Genomic DNA, 21,465 nt, shown 5'->3' on the forward strand with positions numbered 1-21,465 from the left:
TAATAATAATAATAATAATAATAATAATAATAATAATAATAATAATATGTTTTATTTATAGACCGCTATTCCGCAATGATCATAGCGGTGTACAATAAAAATTGCAATACAAAATTAGCCCCTATCCACCCCCTCACTCCCTCCAGGCTGGATGATGACAGTTGGCTGTGGAGGGAGGGCTCTGTCCCTTCAGGGCAGTCCCGATGGTGTTGGACCCACCCTCTCACTCCCTCCAGGCTGAACGATGACAGTTGGCCGTGGAGGGAGGGCTCTGTCCCTTCAGGGCAGTCCCGATGGTGATTGTGATTTCAGATTAGTAGCACTCTGCCGCATATACAGTTGGCCCTTGGGATCTGTAGCGGTTTGGTTCCAGGTCTCCCTCCTGTGGATGTGAAAAAACACGAATAATTGTTCCTCATATTATTAAATAGCAATAGTTCAAACACGCACACATCAGCACGTCTACATTCACATCACCAGCATTTAATAATATGGGGCATGATGACCCACAAATGATTGAATTCATGGATCTGAAGGGCCAACTATATTAGAGATTTCGGTCTGAAGAGTAAGATAGATACACTATGTTATTCTTAACTTCCTAGAATGAATCCACACCAACTACACATTAAGTAATTGAACTTGCTGACAACATATGCTAGGCATGGTATTGGAATCCACGTAAATAAAGAAGAAAGTTACAATTTCAGAACTTGTTCTGACTGCTGAAGTAAGCTAATGATTTAGTAAGTAGCAATAGATGAACAGCAGTAGCTGAGTCTGGAATCAGCCGTTTATCTTTCCACATTCCTAGCGACACAAGGGTCAGCTTAATGGAGCCGTTCCCAGCTGAAGACTTTTAACTACGTATGTGAGGCTACTCTCTGATGGGCCTATAAAGAATATTTTGAAAAAAGTAATCTTTGGCCCGTTCTGCATGGGCAAAAATTACGTGCTTGGCACGTACTAGGGTTAGAAGGGAGCATCCTTTCCGGACGCCCCAACCCTAGTACGTGCCAAGCATGTACAAAATGGTGGCACTCATTCTACATGGGCACCACCATCTTGACGTAGCGGACGCTTAGCGTCCACACGTCTTGTTGCCAATATGATGCCGCAAGTGTGCCATTGGCGCTTTGCAGCATCATAATGGCGCCCAAAAAGAAGCTGCTTTATGTGGCTTCTTTTTGCTGCGCCGGAGCAGCCGCATGGTTGGGCTGCTGAGGCTGCTCTGCGCAGCAAATGAGGGTGCCGGCAGACCACCTTTTTGGGCGGTCTGGAAAGCGCCTTTGACAAATTTCATCATCTTGATGTTGCAAGAAATATGACTGAGGAAAGCTGTGCCTTCTCAAAAGTTAGCGGGAAAAAAGTTCAAGAAAAAGAACACAGGGTTTTCTCCTCCTGAGAACTTTTCCATAATCTGCAGAGGAAGGCTATACAAATGTTGCAATTTGCATCGATTTTGTAGTTGATACTGTGCTATTTTTTTTATCATGTTTAGAGTAAGGTGCAAAATACAAGCAGAAAAAGGAATGCTTTGGCAAAGACACAAGTTTATGTAGAATTTATCATGTATGTTGTGCAAAGGTATATTCTGCATTGCTTTTCTATAATAAATTGCAGAATTTCTAATTGAGGCAAATAAAACAAATATGCTTTTTAAAGTTACACAGGAATGAGATTAATTATTTGCCTTGATCATTCTCTGGGATGAGGGGAATGAAGATATAGGCGGGTTACAGACGGGCAGGGGAAGACGTCTTGAAGGTGTATTCTGCTGAATACGGAGCCTCCAGACTGCCCGCCCCGGAGGCGTAGCTAAGGTGGATGGGGCTTCCTCACGGGGGGCAGTGAAGACGCCTCACCTGGGGCCATTTCTGACCCATAGCTTCCATACCGCCACCTTGCAGGACGCTGCAAAGAGAGAGGCAGCTTCCGCACGAGCGGCCAAAAATGCAGCTTTTTTTTTATTTTGCCGGCTGGCGGATGCGCAGCTGCGCAGCTGTGGCAGTCAGCACCGGCAGCAGAAAGCATATGTGCACATTTAAAGCACCCAGGCCCCTTTAAACTGTTCCCCCCGCCCTACCCAAGAACAATGGTGGTCTCCTGCCAGCTGGTGATCAGCTGGTGTTGGCATCCTTGTCCGCTTGCACGTTCCTAGTGTCACCAGCATCATGGATGCCTCCTCTCCTTTGGTCCCCGTGCTCTTGCTGAATCTGCAATGCACAGCCACAGCTGTCGCCGCTGCCACCACTGTCCCCCTGCCATCCCCCATCACCTCCCTTGTACATATGTAAATATTTAAAGTTTTAGCGTTTTTTTATTGTTAGGTGAAAATGGCACAGGAATGTGTGTAGGGGTTCACTTTAAAGTCCAAACTTTCCACATTCTAGCAACGCATGCATACATGTTGCTCTAGGGTTAGGGTTACGAGCATTAAAATAGAGTGCAGCTGTGCTGCAGCTTCCACATCTGCATGGCATCTGACGCTCTAATTAGAGCCTCGGTGCAAACTGCGCATGTTCCAGGACCCCGACTCATTATGCGACGCAGCAGACACGGAGCTTTTAAATGGGGAACTTAAATTAGCGGTGTAACAATTCTGGCGTACCGGTGCAGCAGCTTATAGATGGAGATGCGCAGTATATAGAAAAGAAGCGGGGAAAAGCGGCACCTTTTTAATGCCACTTCTTCCCGCTTGGGGCGTGCGGGCGGCGTGTTCATGACGGCATTCAGGTAAGGGCTGTCTGAAGGCTACACCTTCATGACGTCATGAACACACCCCTTTTTGCCCGTCTGTAACCCGCCATACATCCCTGCTTTTTAGCTGGAGGCCTAAGTTCTTTACTTATAGAAACATGCATAGGCAATTGACATAATGGCAAAATTTAACTCAGGATATTAGGTGTATGCTAACTTCCCAAGTCTGTGCGACAGACTATCTTTCACTAGCTTTCATAGATGGGGAAAAATTCATTTCTTGTATTTGTCCTAGAATGCTGAAAGAAATGAAATTATTTTGGAAATAAAACAAACATTTTTATCCCTGAAATGGTTCTTTGGTAAGAATTTTGGAACCCCCCTCTCCCCTGCAAATTGAAAATGTTCCCTTTAAGTTGGAATCTATGTGTGGTTTGTAGCCTATAGTTGGTAAGAAATGGTTTCCCTCGGTTCTTGACAGTGTTAAAGAAGTACATTCATTTGGCACTCAGCCAGCTTGTTAAATTAGCCCCTAAAGTTAGCAACCTGGAAAGAAAAGTACTCCCTTGCTTTTGCTGGTAAGGGTAGTAGTGGATGGGCACAGTACTTCACCACTCATTTGCCATCTCTCCTTTTGCAGGTCAGAAAAGCAGCAGTTTGTGGAAGATGTACAGACTTCTCTGTCCCATCACCACCAGTCTGTTTGTTTGCTTTTCTATTGCTGGCTGTGCAGGACTGGACTTTGCATCCTGTATTCCAAGTACAGAAACGTGGTTGGCTGATGGCAAAGGGACAAAGCAGTCTCTACCTTCACCACTGAGCTAACACATTTCTATAATGGACATACAGGAAGAAACTTTACCTCCTGTTGTCTAGCAGAGAAATTCAGCAGGCTGTCCCAGGAGGGACTTTTCCTCCTCAGCCAGCTGATCTGTTCTCTGTTTTGGCTGCAAAGGAAAGCGCTTCATTTTGTCTTCAGATAGTATGAGGACCAGACACATTGGCAGAGGAAGGAACTGAGTGATCTGTTGTTGGTCACCCCACTCACCTGCCCGGGGAGATGGGATTTTTGTACAGTATTCAAGATGTTTATATGCTGCCCTATAACAGACAGTTCTTAAGGTGGCTGAGGACAGGTTAGAAACAATATAAATCCCCAAAAGATAGCATTATTTCTTTGTTGCAGTATAAAAAGGGTGGAATAAAGGATATGGCCACCTTTAATGACAAGTTAAGAATAAGTTACTGCAGTAAAGAGCTTTAAAAGCTGGAACATTTAGATCACAAAGTTTAAAATCTAAAAGATTTCTCTGATAAAGGCAGCCTGAAATAATTTTAAATGAACTAAAAGTGAAATGACATTAGTAAGAGAAGAAAAAATTCTTTATCTTACACAAAAAAGGTAATAATGGCCCCATATAGACAGGCCAAAATAAAGCTGCTTCGGGTCACTTTTGAGGTCTGCTGTTTAAATGATGCATTCGTACTAAGAGTCCAGAAGCTGTGCCAAAGCTGTGCTCCAGTTCTTAGGACTGGATTGTGGCTTTGGTGTGGCTTCCAGACTCTTGATATGTATGCATCATAACTACAAAGTGATCTGAAGCAGCTTTATTTTGGCCTGTTTGTATGGGGCCAAAGTGTCAAGTGAGAGGGTATTCCATAAACAGAGTGCTTTAACTAAAAAAGCCTTCTCTAGTAACCACTCACCTATATTAGTTGGCAGGACACCCAGAAAAGGGCCTCTAAAGGTCATGGGAGGAGAAACTCCTTTATACAATCTGACCATAAGATGTTTAAGCCTTCAAGGTTGACATTAATGTTTGGAACTGAGTCCAGAAACATTTGGGAGTTGCTGCTGCTGATCAAGCACTCGTGTCATATGGGCTTATCAACCATTCCCAGCAAGTAACCAAGGAACCAGCCCATTTTGGAATAACTGAGATCGCTGAACTAACTGAAGTTGTTCTGAAAAGTAGACTCACTTATACTCCATTGGAGTGATCCATCCTGGTAGACTACAGGGGTTTGGACAACTGCTGCCTGGCTATCTCTGTCCAATCGAGTTACAACTGGTATGTTAGCTTACATTGTAGCTACTGATGTCATCTATTCCTAAAGCAACAATGATGGATCCAGCAGCATTCTGAACTATGCATCTGATCATTCAGGGAATACTACTTAATCTAGAACAGACTGAACACTACTCAACTGAACAGATAAGTCATCTGCCAAGAGTACCTCCTCATCTTGTTTGGATTGAGATTCATTGACTCAGAAAGAGATTCAGGGCATCCCATACCTCATTGTCAGGATGGACTTTTATGATGTATATGGCAAGGGTTTGAGTAGATGAGCATATGCAGTAAGCATTCTTCTTTTCTAGATTACAGGATTTAGCACTAATTTATCCTTTCTTCTGAAAATGTGTGTAGTATTGGAGGGAAGAAAGAACCTTTAGAGTCAATAGGAAAAATAGACAGCTACACAGATGTAGTTTCCAGTGCTATGCTCTGAAAAATGTTTAAAGCATTTTCACCAAGCAGTATTACTAAGGAATAAAAATAGAAATAAATGTCCTTCAATAAAGGTTTGTTTTGCTTTTTGGCAACAGATTGGGACCTAGAAATCCTAGGGGGGAAAACTCCTATTTACATCTTGCTGAAAGTTCTTAGGAGGCATTCAATTTGTATTCAAAATATTTTATATAGTCTTTAGGACAGTGGTGGATTTTCACTGTAAAGAGCCCCAAAGGGCTCAAAACATCAACAAAACTCAAATCCCACATGACATCCCAAACACACATACAGACACACTTGAAAAAAGTGGCTGAAAATGAAACTGGAAATAATGTGACACCACCTCTGATCACAACAGGGTCAGCATTGTTGTTCGTAGAGGGAAAGGGGGAGAAATGGCTCCTGCCCCCTTTACAATTGCTCTGCCTGGTGGTAGTACATCTGAAGCATTATTCAGATTTTATATCAAGGGCGACATTGCGTACAAGAGACATCGATAACTAGGAACACCCAATGTGAGATGCATGATAAATTCAAAGGTATTTGGGCTATTTTACAATGCCAGTGGTGTGTAATTGGGTTTGGGAAGCCTAGGTTCTAATACTAATTAGACCATGTTGCCACCTTGGAACATCTTTCCATAGAATTTGCCTCAGCTAATTGTTGTGAAGATAAATGTAAACCTCTCAGTTCATTTAAGGAGGGGTGCAATTAAAAATAAGATAATACATTGAGAAATTCTAATGACAAATCTTATAAGTGTGTGTGCAGTTTATTCTATGCATTGAGTTAAATTTAATCTCCTTTCTCCTTAAATATATCTCATAATCCATATCTGATTTGAATGGTTGAAAGAGAGATGAATTGGAACTGGGAGACGAATGGGAAATACTTGCAGGAAATAGGTTTGACTGTTGTTGAAGTACAGAGAAGTCAAAATGGCTTGCAGGAGAAGAGAACATTCATTTGAACAGAGAGAAAACTTTGAATGGCAGTTTCATGAGATGAAAATGGATTTATTTTATTTTATCTCTTACATGGAATCTTCAACCCTGATTTACTGTTTGTCCAATATTTGTTTTGTTTAAAATGGAACAACAGCTGCGGACACTATTTCAGAGAACTACTTTTGACAGGATAGCATCTGGGGGAGAGAGAAATAACCCTGAATCAAACATACCAAACTATGCTTTTCGTATTGCTTTCCCTCCTCTTTTTGAGTTCTCTTTAATTTACAGAGGATGGATAAATAGTACAAAATACAGCCAACTCCCCTTTTTTCTTTAAAATGCCTCTTCCAGAGAAGCTTCAGATACTACAGCTGCTCATTGATTCAATAGATAGACCAAATTAATGTGATTAAATAATTTTAGAAAACACTTCTAGTTAATGATCAGCATTCATTCTTTTACCAGAAGATGAAACTAAAGAACACTTAGCACCAAAACACACTGCAGAAATAATGCAGTTTGGGACCATTTTAACTGCACTAACTCAAAGCTAGGAAATCCTGGGGATTGTACAGGGGTACCCCGGGTTACGAAATTAATTCGTTCCGCCGCCGCTTTCGTAACCCGAAAATCTTCGTAAGGCGAAAAAGCCATAGGCGCTAATGGGGAAAAGCCGCGATTTCGTGCGAAATAGCGCCGAAAAGCACCAAAAATTTTTTTGTAACCCGAAATAACCTTCGTAACCCGGAACAGTTTTTTTAAATGGATTTTTTTCGTAACCCGGAAATTTCGTAAGGCGGCGCATTCGTATCCCGGGGTACCACTGTAGTTGATTATGGCACCAGAGTTCTTTGACAGAGAAAGCTAAATGACTCACAAAATTACAATTTCCACAATTCCTTAGCATTGAACCAAGGCAGTTAAAGTGGTCTCAAAACTGGATTATTTCTGCAGTGTGTTATGGACCTTAATCAGTAAAGCTTGCTCTAAAACTATCACACATCTCTTTTTACATGCAATACATGCCAGAAGTTCATGAATCTTATAAAATGGTCTTTTGGTTTACAAACAGTTTTTGGATTGTTTAAGCATTAAGGTGCTGCAAGTCTTACTGTTTTTTGTTCCCACAAACAGCAATACCTTTATGTAAACATACTAAAGTGGATACCCTTTGTTACAGCAGGGCTTGTCACCACTGAAATGAATGATGGCTGTAAACGGAAATGAATTCAAACCTGAAGGGATTAAACAAATGTCTAGCAAGATAGAAATGACAAAGCCAATAGATTAAAATGGTCATGAAAATGCACCATCATGCTCAAGATACTCCTAACTTTTTGGTACAAAGACTAGGGAATAGCACACAGTTACTGCCCTCTACTGTTAATGCCGTTCCATCAACATCCAGATCAGTGATACTACATACAATGCCTCAGTGGCTGAGTTAGGAAATGGTTTCTAGCATGTGGCTTTCAGGTCTCTTTACTACTATTTTAGTGTTTTCTAGAATTGTGGGGCAGGTGAAGGAAACTGGGAGGGTGTCATCATGAACCATGTGCGTGTCTATTTGCTGTTGAAATCCTCAAGAGTAATGGAACACTAGTGTGGCTGAGATATTCTATAATATTTTTGGGACAGTGCTTATGACATAGGAATCTGTGGTTTAAGGAGACGGAGTTTAGATGAGGCACAAAATTCAGAAACTGGACTAATCTGCCCCCACCCCCCGCAGTTGTGTATATCTCAACCCAGTAACATCACTGGTCCTAAAGTTATGTTACATCTGGCAGAAAATATTTAGAATACACTGGAACCAAGTTAGCCAAGCAAAGTGATAACATCCTTATCTCTTGGCTGGAGTGCATTCAGGTTAATTTAACAGTTATGGATTTTTGTGGGGTTTTCAGGCTATGTGGCCATGTTCTAGAAGAGTTTATTCTTGATGTTTTGCCAGCATCTGTGGCTGGCATCTTCAGAGAATGCTGGCATGGAAGAGAGTTATGATTTGTCATTATTTGGTCATCTCTGCTCCATGGCAAAGATGTAGCAAAAACCTGTGGATTTCACGTTCAACACAATCTGTAGTTTTATTTGTTTTATTTTTCCCCAGTCTAGCATTACACTATTTATTTGAATTGGCTGTAGTTCATGATGTTGATGGCTTAAGTTTTGGTAGTACTCTTGTCCTCAGTATGACCATACTACCATGAAGAAGTTTGAATTTTGTCAAGATTTTCTAATGTCCTAATCACTTGCCTGTTTCTCCTCTATTTTTCCCTCAAAGGACTTATTATGAGTTCTTTCAAAACCAAAATAAATGGCTGGTTAGTCCTGTCATCATGTTTCTGCTCTAAAACAAATAGAGATTTGGTTTGACTGTGCATCATACTACTGTTCAATAATGTAAGGCTAAAAGTCCTTGGCTGACAGGTGGGTGTTTAATTGCTCATTTAGAGGCTCTCTGTTTTCGCCTGTGCTCTGCTCCCTGTATTTATAAATGTGAAAGTGATACGTTTATTCTGTGTAAAGTTCTGTTAGATGGACACACTTTCCTTTTTAATGTATCCATTTACCATTTATTGTGAGCTCAGTTTATGCCAGGGGAGTGTGATGGAGATGCCAGCTAGGAAATTGTCCCTAATCCTCCCTCCCACACAGGGGAACTGAAAAATTTCCTACCACTTGAGGGCTTGGTTATAGTGTCTTGTAAAGGTGCCAGCAGGCAGAATGTGATTTAGGGCATGCATTTTGCAAATCAGCACCTTCATAATAGTGTAAGATACAAGAGTGAGATAGAAGGTAATTCTTGCATTGATGCAGTATACTGTGAGCAAAATCACTGAGTGACAAACCTTAGCATCTTTCTTGCAGCTGCTTGTCTCTTGCTCATAAACACAGATGAGCAGGGTGAAATATTGCACTGCAAGGTACAGTTTTCACTGAATAGCCAGAAATGCTAAAAATTATCATTGTACAAACTTTCTGCCCTACTCTTCTAGAAGCACTGCATCCGAAGTGGGTAGTGCACGGTTACTATCTGGGACCATTTCTAATGTAGTAAAATACTGTAGTTCATTTTGGTAGCTTACAAAATATAGTGTGAAAGGGCATTGTGCAACATGGTAAAACTGGACAGGATATATTTGTGTACATGTAGCTTTTATTTTGCGCCTTAAACTGTCTTTTGCTTCCCCCATTGTAAGTATAAAGCAGTCTTACTAAAAGAAATATTAATGGGGTTGGCTCAAACAATGCTGAAACTAATGGGTTCAGTATAAGAGCTCTCAGATGAGTCAATATAGACAAACTACTTTTTCCTTCTTGTAGAAATGCCCATGGGAGTTAAACATGAAATTATGTGAGAATCCACAGTCAGTGGTGATTTTGCAGAAAAGATCTGTGAGCAGGACAAGCCAAATAGTACTTGTCTTTCTTTGGGGGGTGGTATTTCTCTAGGGAAGGAAAATGGTTTTGTTGTATTCCCCATTGATTTTCTCCCCCTCACCCACCCACCACCCCATGATGCCACTGTGCTGTAGACAATGAACAAGTTGCCTTTGTGCACTGCTTGTAGGTTTGGGAGAGTATCTGGCTGGCCACAGTTGGTGAGAGGATGCTGGCTTTGGGTTGTATTCAGCTGGGTCAAGAAGGGGGAAAAGAAGAGGGGTTTTAAAACTTCAGTAGTTTTTTCATGAATCTCTGTAGATTTTTGTATTCTGGTCTTGGTCTGCTGTTGAGTTCATAAACAAATTAGAGGCTTAACTTACAACAAGCCTTTGAACAAAGATCTTTGCCTTCTTGAAAATTTAATGATCTATTGTCTAGGTCTAAATTGTTGCAGCATCTCTAGCTTTAAACTGTATACATTTCAGTACTGCAGATAGTTCCTTTGGCACCAATATAATTTGTAAGAGGCTTTATGCATTGTGAAGAGAGAGATGCTTTTATAGCAAGTGGATGTTTTAAAGTTATCTGGTTTTATTTGGCTGTTTAATGCAAACTGGTGTCAAAGAGAGTTGATGAGAGGCATACAAAGTTATTTTAAAAGCGATATACCCATATTATTTATTGATAGGTTTTAGATAAAGGAACATGTGCCTCCTTCCTGTGCATGTGGAAATATTTTGCATTACTTTCAATTTTCAGGCATATGGAAATATGAAATTAGGAAATTCATTTTGCTTCTATCTCTCTCTCTCTCTTGCAACCAGGCCCGGTACAAGCAGAGCCTTGATCCTACAGTGGATGAAGTTAAAAAACTGTGTACTTCATTGCGTCGAAATGCCAAGGAAGAGAGGGTCCTTTTCCACTACAATGGACATGGTGTCCCTAGGCCCACCGTGAATGGAGAAATCTGGGTGTTCAACAAGGTAAATAATTTGCAGACAGAGATAAGTTTAGAGTTTTCCTTTAAATTTGTTGGGAAGTCAGTAAAACTAATAAAACAATAGAAGGAAGTGGTAGGTGATCCAATGGCATGGTGATTTACATAACTTTAAATCAGACAATGAAGACACTGAGATAGTCCAGTCATAGAATCATAGGCGGGTTACATACCGCTGAGAAGCGGCGCTCTCCCGCCGCCGCCACTTGCAGCTTCCGGGAGCTGCAGCTGCCACACCGCGTGTCTCCTGGACGCTCCGAGGAAGGAGCGTGGAAATCGCGTTCCTTCCGGGGCCGGAGAAAAGGTGCACTATGTGCTGTGGCGCGGCCTCAATACGTCACAACCACGCCACCTTGTGTGGAGGCGGTGCGGTCGTGACGTAATCATGGCGGCGACCATGTGGAACGGCCGCCGCCATTTTGTGTGTGTGGAGTGCGTACTAGGGTTAGGGGGGTGCGGAAGCACCGCCCCTTCCTAACCCTAGTACGCGCTTGTCACGTACTTTCTGGCGGTCTGTAACCCACCATAGGGTTGCAAGAGACCACAAGGGCCATCCAGTCCAACCCTCTGCCATGCAGGAAATCTCAATCAAAGCATCCCCGACATATGGCCATCCAGCCTCTGCTTAAAGACCTCCAAAGAAGGAGACTCCACTACACTCCGAGGGAGTTTGTTCCACTGTCGAACAGCCCTTACTGTCAGGAAGTTCTTCCTAATGTTGAGGTGGAATCTCTTTTCCTGCAGCTTGGATCCATTGTTCCGGATCCTGTTCTCTGGAGCAGCAGAAAACAAGCTTGCTCTTTCCTGAATATAACATTCCTTCAGATATTTAAATAGGGCTATCATATCACCTCTTAACCTTCTTTTCTCCAGGCTAAACATTCCCAGCTCCCTAAGTCGTTCCTCATAGGACACGGTTTCTAGACCCTTCACCATTTTAGTTGCCCTCCTTTGGACACGCTCCAGTTTCTCAATGTCCTTTTTGAATTGTGGTGCCCAGAACTGGACACAATATTCCAAGTGGGGCCTGACTAAAGCAGAATACAGTGGCACTATTACTTCTCTTGATCTAGACACTATACTTCTATTGATGCAGCCTAAAATAGCATTGGCCTTTTTAGCTGCCGCATCACACTGTTCACTCATGTTTAACTTGTGGTCTACTTGGACTCCTAGATCCCTTTCACACGTAGTTTCATTCAGCCAGGTGTCACCCATCCTATATCTGTGCATTTTATTTTTCCGCCCTAAGTGCAATACCTTACATTTCTCCGTGTTGAATTTCATTTTGTTAGCGTTGGCCCAGCTTTCTAGTCTATTCAGGTCATTTTGAATCTTGATCCTGTCCTCTGGGGTATTAGCTATTCCCCCTAATTTGGTGTCATCTGCAAATTTGATAAGTATGCTCCCAATTCTGTCATCCAGGTCATTGATAAAGATGTTGAGTAGCACTGGGCCCAGGACAGAGCCCTGTGGGACCCCACTGGGAGCCATTGTTGAGCACCCATTGGGTTCGGCCGGTCAACCAATTACAGATCCATGTAACAGTTCCTTTGTCTAGCCCACATTTTACAAGCTTGTTTGCAAGAATGTCATGGGGAACCTTGTCAAAGGCCTTAGTGAAATCAAGATGTACTACATCCACAGCATTCCCTTCATCTACCAAGCTGGTAATTTTATCAAAGAAAGAGATTAGGTTTGTCTGGCATGACTTGTTTCTCTGAAACCCATGTTGACTTTTTGTGATTATGGCATTGCCTTCTAGATGTTCACAGACTCTCTGTTTAATGATCTGCTCCAGAATCTTTCCACAGAGAAATGCTATTGCATTTCTGATTTCTGTGTGTGGTTGTGAAAGCTGGATGGTTAAAAAAGAAACTGATAAGAAAAGAATAATCTCATTTGAAATGTAGTGCTGAAAAAAAGTTCTAGAAGTACTATGGCCTGCCAAAAAGACAAATAAATAGACCCTACAACAAATCAAGCCTCAATTCTCCCTAGAAGGCAAGATAATTAAGACTATCATACTTGGGACATAGCATGAGACGAAATGATTCCCTAGAAAAGACAGTGATGCTTGGTGAGGTAGAAGGCAGTAAAAACAAAAGAGGAAGACCCCATTCCAGATGGATAGACTTAAAGAAGGAGTCAATGGCCCTTAATCTGCAAGACCTGAGTAAGGCTGTTGATGACAGAGTGACTTGGAGGTCTCTCATTCATAGGGTTGCGATAAATTGAAATAGATGACAGTTAACAGCAACAAGAATTCTTAGATTCTGGCAAGGGGTTGTAGATCTAATAAATTTTAAAGCAACATTTGTCTTGCTGCAGGAATGACAGAAATGTCTACTCTGGATTCATACCCAGAAGGGTTACTACGCTATCATCTGTTGCTGCAAACATGATAAGGCAATTTGCAGCAGCTTCAAGACCAATACATTTATCATGGCCCAAGGTTTTGTGGACTGAACTCCACTTCTTCATGATAAAGTGAACTCCAGTCTAGAAAAGCTTGGGCATAATAAATATTCATGATTTACTGCAAATAATAAATATTCATGTATTATGGAAATCTGCTTAAATTGCTTTTGTCCTCTACTCACAAACCCTTAATGTTCTGCATAAGTGGAAATGTTGAGGTTTCAATTATAGAAAAATGCCACTTTTCTTGTTTGAAGGCCATAATTATGGGAAAGTACATTTCTCCCATGGCCTTCTTAGTTAGTAGATTGAGGTCTAGTTGCTGTGTAATGCCAGTGCAACAACTGGTTTGGGTGTGCAGCAATTGGATTAACATACAAGTAGTTGTCCCTAAGATGCCCTTGATGTTTGCACTCTAATTGTGACCTTTTCAGCTGTAGAATAGCTGTTTCTTGTCAGAGTCTGGGCAAATTATCTTTGCCCTTTAGTGGAAAACCTGTGAGTTTTCACTGTGTCTGTTCAGGTCTAAGCACCCAGTATTTTCTGGTAGTGCTATATTTATGCGAGATTAAGATTAGTATATTCTGATACATAGATTAAAAAGGATAAACCCTTCAGGAAGTATTATTTGTTTCAGTCAAAAAGCCAGATCTCTGTTGCTTTGTTTAACCAGGGAGAGGTGAGCTTCAGAAAGGGTGCAACTAAAATAATTGTGTGGCACAGTTTGAATGAGACACTTTGAAAGCTAATCATTAAATTAGTTTGTCTGGGTATTTAAAAGTATATTCAGAGAGTGTGCACATGCACACACGTGCCTTTCTTCCCTTTTTTCCTATATGTATTTTTTTCCTCTTTAATTTTTTATTATTCTTGTCATGCTGTACATGTTGTGGTATAAGTGCTTTTGTGGCTAGCTTAATCTTCCAGAGCTATTTTGTGAAGCAACCCTACTTTTTGATGTTTAATATAGGTTGACAGATAAAGAGGATCTTAATAAATAAATAATCTACAATGCATCGCTGTTCACTTATTTGGGATGAAAACCTGTTTTTTCTCTGTATATTTAGCGAGGCAACTGCAATGTGCTCTCCTCTTCCTCCTCCTGTTCTAAGATTGCATTGCCTTGGGTTGGAAATGATTGGCGAACATACCTATTTTCTTTAAAGACTGTTGTCTTATTTGGATCTTGTACATCACTTCAACATGATAAAGTGAACTCCAGCCCATAAAAGCCAGCATGGTGTGATGATTTTGAGCACTGGACTAAAACTTTGGAGACCAGTGTTTGAATGGAAATCCACTGGGTGACCTTGGGCAAGTCACACTCTTTCAGGCTCAGAAGAAGGCAAATGCCTTCTGAATAAATCTTGCGAGAGAAAGCTTGAGAAAGGTATATATTAGAGTTGCCTTAAGTTGAAAAAGACTTGAATAATAATAATAATAATAACAACAACAACAACAACAACAACAACTTTATTTTTATACTGCTTTTCCAGCAGATCAAAGCGGTTTACAGCTTCTCAAAAAATATGTAAAAGTATACAACAATATAACACAATAATCATAAATAGGCATTCAATTCAATAAAAATTTTTTAAAATCTACATACAAACAGCAAGATAAAATCTATCAGTCACAGAATCTATCAGTCGAATCCTAAAATGAACTTTCCATCAGGGAATAGCATTCTACAAGGGGTCAGGAGGGTATGCCAACTGAAATAAATGAGTCTTCAAGGCCTTCTTAAAGGCATCCAAGGTGGAACAGTGCTGGATTTCGTCTGGAAGTTTATTCCAGAGGGTTGGAGCTGTTGACATAAATGTCCTTTGGTGAGTTGTTGTCAGTCTCACCCTAGGGCACTCTAACAAATGTTTCCCTGTTGTTCTTGAAGGCACACAACCACCATTCCCACCACTACCAGAATATTAACTTGTAGGAGGGACATATGTGCAAGAATACCTTAATGAGGAGTTGGAAAACATTTACCAGTATGTCTTCCACCCCTCTATATGCACCTTAACTGCAGTAGTTTGATGTTATAGTGCAGCATAAAAAATGATTTGCCATTCCTTTGAAGATTTTCAGTATTTTAATTTTACTTTGCAGTTTGACAAACAAAGGCAAACAGCTAGTGAAATGCTAATGGACTTGATGGAACCAAAGGATGGGCATTCTCCCCCCTCCATTGTTTCCTGTATTTATTATATTTCTATTAAGTCACGAAGTTTTTGTCAGAAGCAGGATTCAGGAACTCTCTGAATTCTTCTTCTGCTTTTACAGTTCATGTGACTGTCACTGGCTTATATTTGAAAGAAAAAGATACAGTATACTGAGAACAACAGCACAGAATACTGTGAAAAGATACCTCTTCCTCCCCAAATTATTCTTTTCATTCCCTTTTCCAATCACTCAGGAAGTAGACAAACAATTCAGAAGTATTATAGCTGCACATAATTTTGAAAATACTGGTGGTATCAAGCATGTTTATTCTACTGAAAGAACTGCTTCCATCAGCAGAATGGGGAGGAGGTCAATTCCCTTTCCAATTTGCACCCATGTTCTGCACACTCAGAATGTCCTGGTCTGGGAAATCTGCAGTGAATGCTTTCAGAAGGCATGTAAACTTGGAGACGGGAGGGGAAGCAAGCCCTGATAGCTAATGGAATTCTGCTAGAATTTAGGCTTAAACTAAGCTGTGTGTGTGTGTGTGTGTGTTTATATATATAGAGAGAGAACTGGGAACCATTTCATGCTTTATGAAAGAGATCTGTTTCTGATAGGTTTTAAACAACTTTAGAAGAGATGTAATAATAGCATCAGAGGCTGTTGGGAGTGTTTCATTTACTTGCCTAAGGCCACAATCTGTCCTCATGTTTAATGTTCAGTGGAAATCTAATCATTAATTGTCCAAAATGTGCAATCTACCAGGTGTACATTCCACACAGAACTGTTTAAAACAAATGAGAGTTGTACAAGTTGAGTACTCTTGTGTAGTTGCCATACTTTGCTATACAGTACTGAGTTTGCAAGAGACATTTGTGATTGATTATTCCACTATTCTCTTGTGGCTGTGCCTGTAATGGTGTTTTTCAGAGCTGCCATTCTCAGAGCAGTAAACAACTAATGATCCAGACAGTAGTCCTTTCCCAGTGTGAAAGTTGTTTATGTATGAACTTATTTCCCACACTACAAAAGGTGTGGCATGTCTCCTGTGTTAGCAACTAGCAACAGAAAGTATTTTAGTCTAATTTACATAATTACTGCATGTGCCCTTAATAGTTTGGTAGAATCATACTTAATCTTATTTTCTGTGTCCATTTGGACATGACTGTTTCCATAAGTTTTGTTCAGTATGACCATTACAGGTATATTTATATTTATATTATCAAAGGTTGGAATAACAGACTTTAGAGTACATTTCAGTAAATTTGTGGTGTATAAAGAAATCCTTGGGTGACTTTATGGGTGGTAAATTATAGCATAGCCATTGCAACCTTTATTTTTATTATGGTTCATTATGCCTTTATTTTCATTATGTTTGGAATTGTTTATAAAATGTATGTGGAACTTGAACACAACGTGTTCACTTCTACTGTATATACCTCATGAAAGTAGGGATGGATAATAGATCTGCTGTTTCACTTTATGTAATGTTTCCGTGTTATCAAGCACAAGTTCATTCTGTTCCATTTCTATAACAATTTGAAAATTGTTTTTTTTTAATAGACTGCACAAAAATGTGTATAAGTTTTCACATACAGTTTCTCCTGGAAGTACACATTTTTGTATGCATGTTTGTGGTCAGAGAACAACATAGCAACATTTGAGAAGTATGTTGTGCAGAATTTGGAAAGTATTAAAGCAGTGGAAAATTGCAGAAGCTTATTTAATTAATGCAGGAAGGATGAATTAAGTCATTTTGTATTCAAATGTGAACCAAACAAAAATGTTGTCTAGGCAAAGGCCTGCCATTAACAGTTTTATACTGAAAAATATAATGCACATGCTTTTATTTTATTTTGCAGAACTATACTCAGTACATCCCATTATCTATATATGATCTGCAGACGTGGATGGGCAGTCCCTCGATTTTCGTTTATGACTGCTCAAACGCTGGACTTATTGTCAAATCTTTCAAACAGTTTGCTCTGCAGAGGGAGCAAGAGCTGGAGGTAAGATTTCTCACACAAGAAATGGGGTAATGGGTCATTGGGAGAGGGGAAAAAACCCACTTCTTTACTTTGGGCCCGTACAGACAGGCCAAAATAAAGCTGCTTTGGGTCTCTTTGTAGGTATGCTGTTTAATTGACACATGCATCTTAAGAGGCCAGAAGCTGCACCAAAGCTGCGATCCAGTCCTAAGGACTGGAGCATGGATTTGGCGCAGCTTCTGGCCTCTTAGGATGCATGCATCATTTAAACAGCATACCTCCAAAGTGACCCGAAGCAGCTTTATTTTGGCCTGTCTGTACAGTGTTACCCCGGGATACGAATGCGCCGCCTTACGAAATTTCCGGGTTACGAAAAAAATCCATAGAAAAAAACTGTTCCGGATTACGAAGGTTATTTCGGGTTACGAAAAAATTTTTGGTGCTTTTTGGCGCTTTTTCGCACAAAATCGTGGCTTTTGCTATTAGCGCCTATGGCTTTTTCGGCTTGCGAAAGCTTTCGGGTTACGAACGCGGCGGCGGAACGAATTAAATTCGTAACCCGGGGTACCACTGTATAGGCTTTCAGTTAAGAAAGATGTAACTGGTAACAAATGCAGAGAGTTCAGGTTGGATAATTTTATAAACACCTTCCCATTTCAATTTAATCTTCTGGTTCTGTTTGCCACCATTGGTATAGATCATCAATATTGTTGTTAATTGCGTGGGAATATTGATAGAATTTGTTTGTATCCAGAGATGAATACAAGGGTGAAGTTGGTCCACTGTGCACTGTGGTCCATATAGAAATTGTTACTGCTTCTTCTTCCTTAAATCAAATATACAGTTACTAAATTAAGTGTTTTGAAAGAGTTACAAAGCAGAAACTTGCTGTTGTGATTAATTTTGCAGCATGAACAAATGTCTTAAGTGTTAACGAAAGAGGACATTTTGTGATTTTAATATTGAATTTCTTGCCATAAATGTCAGTATTAAAAGATGAAAGCATTAAATTTAAAATGCTTTCACTTGCACCTTTTGAAACAGACTTTGGTAGGATGTTTTCTTTCTACTTTCTAACAACCAGAGACATATTATTAGAAATGATGCTCTTTTTATTTTGTAAACCTTCACTTTCAATGCAAATATTGTTAACTGCTCTCTAGTTGACCCTCACTCAGCAACCCGGTGGTGAGACATCACCAGGCATCCCTATCCTCCACTACTGTGCTTAGGTCCTGTAATTTCAGGCCTGCTTCTTGATTGAGTCTATATCCATGTAGCATGTGGGCTTTGTCTCTTTCTCTATCTTTCCTAACATTGTTGTATTTTCTAAGAAAGTGCAAAGTCAGGCTTACTGCTTACTGCTGAATTGAGTCCAATGAGCAGTGATGAAAGCAGACACTTCAGTTTGATCATCTTGAACAAAATTCTAATCAAGATTATTCATTTCTAATTTGCAAGCTTTCAAAACTCCACTGGATTCTTCATTAGGCAGAGGTGTTAAAAATCATACAGGAGTGAAAAAAAAGTTGATGTTTGTCATAGGCATGGATTTTGTCAAGATTTTGTGTTTGTTGTTGTGACGATCTCTGGGCCAGCCACCAAATACAGACACCCTGGTTTGGCCCTTTGCCACAGCAGATTCCTGATTTACCTGGTCTCCTAGGTCACCCTTCTCCACTCCTTCTGAGCTAAAGGGAACCTCCTGAGATCATCTATTCAGGTTGCTACCACCTAATGTAATGGATTCTGTAGCACACACTAGGACTTTCTAAGGAAGTTCTAGTTTTACCTTTGCTAACTTAAGCAAACAACAACCAAGCTAAATGCACATGAAAAAGGAGTGTCAGGAAAAGCAGGTACTTTGAAAGAAAGTTTTTATTCTAACTAAGGAATTCTAGAGCAAAGGTTTCATTTACATGTAGGACCTCCTTGTCCCACAGGCAGAGAAATGTAGTTACAGAAAATACAATAATTTCAGTTAAGCCAGATAAAATAAACAGAAAAGGCCTAACCACTCTAGCTAATCCATTTCTACCTACTCACAGTCAGATAGGATATGCAGTCCTTGATGTTTCTGGATAGGTGGGAGCTTGGCCTCCATAGCCTCAGCTCTGACTAGGCCTGCCTCTGAGCACACGGTTCAACAGCTGGACAGGCAGACAAAAGAAGACTCGAAAACCTCATGATTGGAAAGTTCTTTTAAAACCTTTATTTGGAAAACGTCTAGATGTTCGCGATCCTACCCACCTGATTGGCCCATTGGGCATTTCATCAGCTGTGATGTAACCTTTCATTAGAATATGATGTCACTCTCATTAGCATGTACCTCCCCCCAACTTAACCCTTTGTTGTCTGGGAGTAGTCCTCACGTGGATGGGGAAGAGGGAACCCCCATTCATGACAGGTGTCCTCAGTTCAGATGGTATGTAAGGGTATTGATGCAGGCTACTTTTTCTGACCATGTGGGCACTGGGAGATTCTTAAAGTCCACGAAATAGATCTTAATTTAATAAACTTGTTTTATTAAAATAAAATAAAATGATGTCTTGAATTTTAGTCTGCATATCACAGAGAAAAGGTAGCTAGCCTCAATATGTAGCTGATTTTGTGACACCTGAGAACACTTTCTCTCAATTCACACAAATATTGACTTCTTGTATGCCTTTAAATCATTATTATCTTAGGGTCATTTAGCTTAGGGTCTTTCAAATAGCTCCTGTGTGGATGATTATCTGGGGCAAAACATTGACATTATAAAATTAAGCAACTAAGTATTAAATGAGCTAGTTTTATGAAATTTCTTTACACCTCTTTCTGATTCTGCAGTTCTCATATGGTAAGTGTATTGGTTTTTGTTCTTTAGTTGCAAAGCTGAAATCCTTCCAAGGTATGGTGGCTAAGGAAGTAAGGATGGGCAAGCACACACACATGCATGCATGCAACTCCCCCACCTTCCCCAGTGCCTTGGCTGACTTACTGGTCAAGGCACAGGAGAAGGAGGGGAAAGTTCACACACACATGCACCCCTCCTGCTTTCCCTGGTACCTCACTTGCCCACCTCCCTATCAGTCCTGGATGGGCATTTGAGCAGCTGGTGGGCCCTTCCCTTCAGCAGCATCAGGCACCTGTACTAAGTGATACCAACACTAGGGACACCACTAAACTGCTCTCGGCTTTTCAAGTTTAATTTGCTAACGTCAAGCCACTTTCCTTCCATAACAATTGCAGCCATTTTAAGTTATACAGTTTTCTCGGTTATCTTAACATTCAGAGCAAAATTGGAAATATGAAAAGAAAAGAAAGCCAGTATATATTGGGTGCTGGAGGGATTACATTATAGGAAAAAAGAAGGGCAGGAATGCATACATTTTAAGTAGGGAGGAATAGTACAGTATGGAAAACGCTGGAAAGCTATTATGTTACCTAAAGAGACCTATGTTGTGCTCTGCAAAAGTTGTAGTAGCTGGACATTTCATGGTGGAATTACCCAGTGTGTTCTAGGAAACCATATTTTCAGAAGCATTCGCCTGTGTTCTTAGGATAGTTTATCCTTTGGGTCCATTTTTCTTAATTTCTATATAGAGTCTTGGAGGGGAATCCAAAATCTTTCTTTCTTGGTTCTTGGTTCTTGTTTTCTTATTTATTTATTTTTTTGTTTCTCATTTTATCTGATGGGAGCAAATATATAAAACAATATAAATATTTAAACAAATTCTAAATTACAGGAAGCCCCTACTTATCCAACGGGTTAGGGATTGCAGCACTATTGGACCCATTTCAAACTGGCTTCAGAGTGGGATATGGAGTTGAGACTGCCATGGTTGCCTTAGTCGACAATCTCCATCAGGGCATCGACAGGGGAAGTGTGACCTGGTTGGTGCTTTTGGACATCTCAGTGGCTTTCGATACCATAGACCATGGTATCCTTCTGGAATGCCTGAGGGAATTGGGTATCGGGGGCATTGCGCTCCAATGGTTCCGATCCTATCTCTCAGGCAGATTCCAGATGGTGCAGTTGGGGGACACTTGCTCTTCTAAGAGGGAACTGACATCTGCTGTCCCTCAGGGAGCTATTTTGTCCCCCACTTTGTTCAAAATTTACATGAAACCGCTGGGAGAGATCATCCGGAGACACGGGGCGCGGTGTTATCAGTACACTGATGACACCCAAATATATTTCTCTGTGTCTCCGACTGATGCAGCGACTAAGGATGGCATCTCTCCTCTGAATGCCTGCTTGGAGTCAGTAATTGGCTGGATGAGGGAAAACAAACTCAGTCTGAATCCAGAGAAAACGGAAGTACTGGTGATAGGTTCCCCAGGCCTGGGGAAGGAAATTT

General features: G+C 40.6%; 1 protein-coding gene across 4 annotated transcripts in view; it reads left to right on the forward strand.

The window, feature by feature from the left end:
- Nucleotides 1–21,465, forward strand: part of RPTOR (regulatory associated protein of MTOR complex 1) — a 562,842-nt gene that overhangs the window by 161,055 nt on the left and 380,322 nt on the right. For all 4 annotated transcript variants that reach the window (XM_042455637.1, XM_042455638.1, XM_042455639.1 and 1 more), the window contains exons 4-5: nt 10,378–10,536; nt 16,997–17,143. In XM_042455637.1, coding sequence (XP_042311571.1) covers nt 10,378–10,536; nt 16,997–17,143 — 306 coding nt within the window. The remainder of the gene's footprint in view (nt 1–10,377; nt 10,537–16,996; nt 17,144–21,465) is intronic.

This window comes from Sceloporus undulatus, chromosome 2, assembly GCF_019175285.1.
Source record: "Sceloporus undulatus isolate JIND9_A2432 ecotype Alabama chromosome 2, SceUnd_v1.1, whole genome shotgun sequence".
Lineage (NCBI taxonomy): Eukaryota > Metazoa > Chordata > Lepidosauria > Squamata > Phrynosomatidae > Sceloporus > Sceloporus undulatus.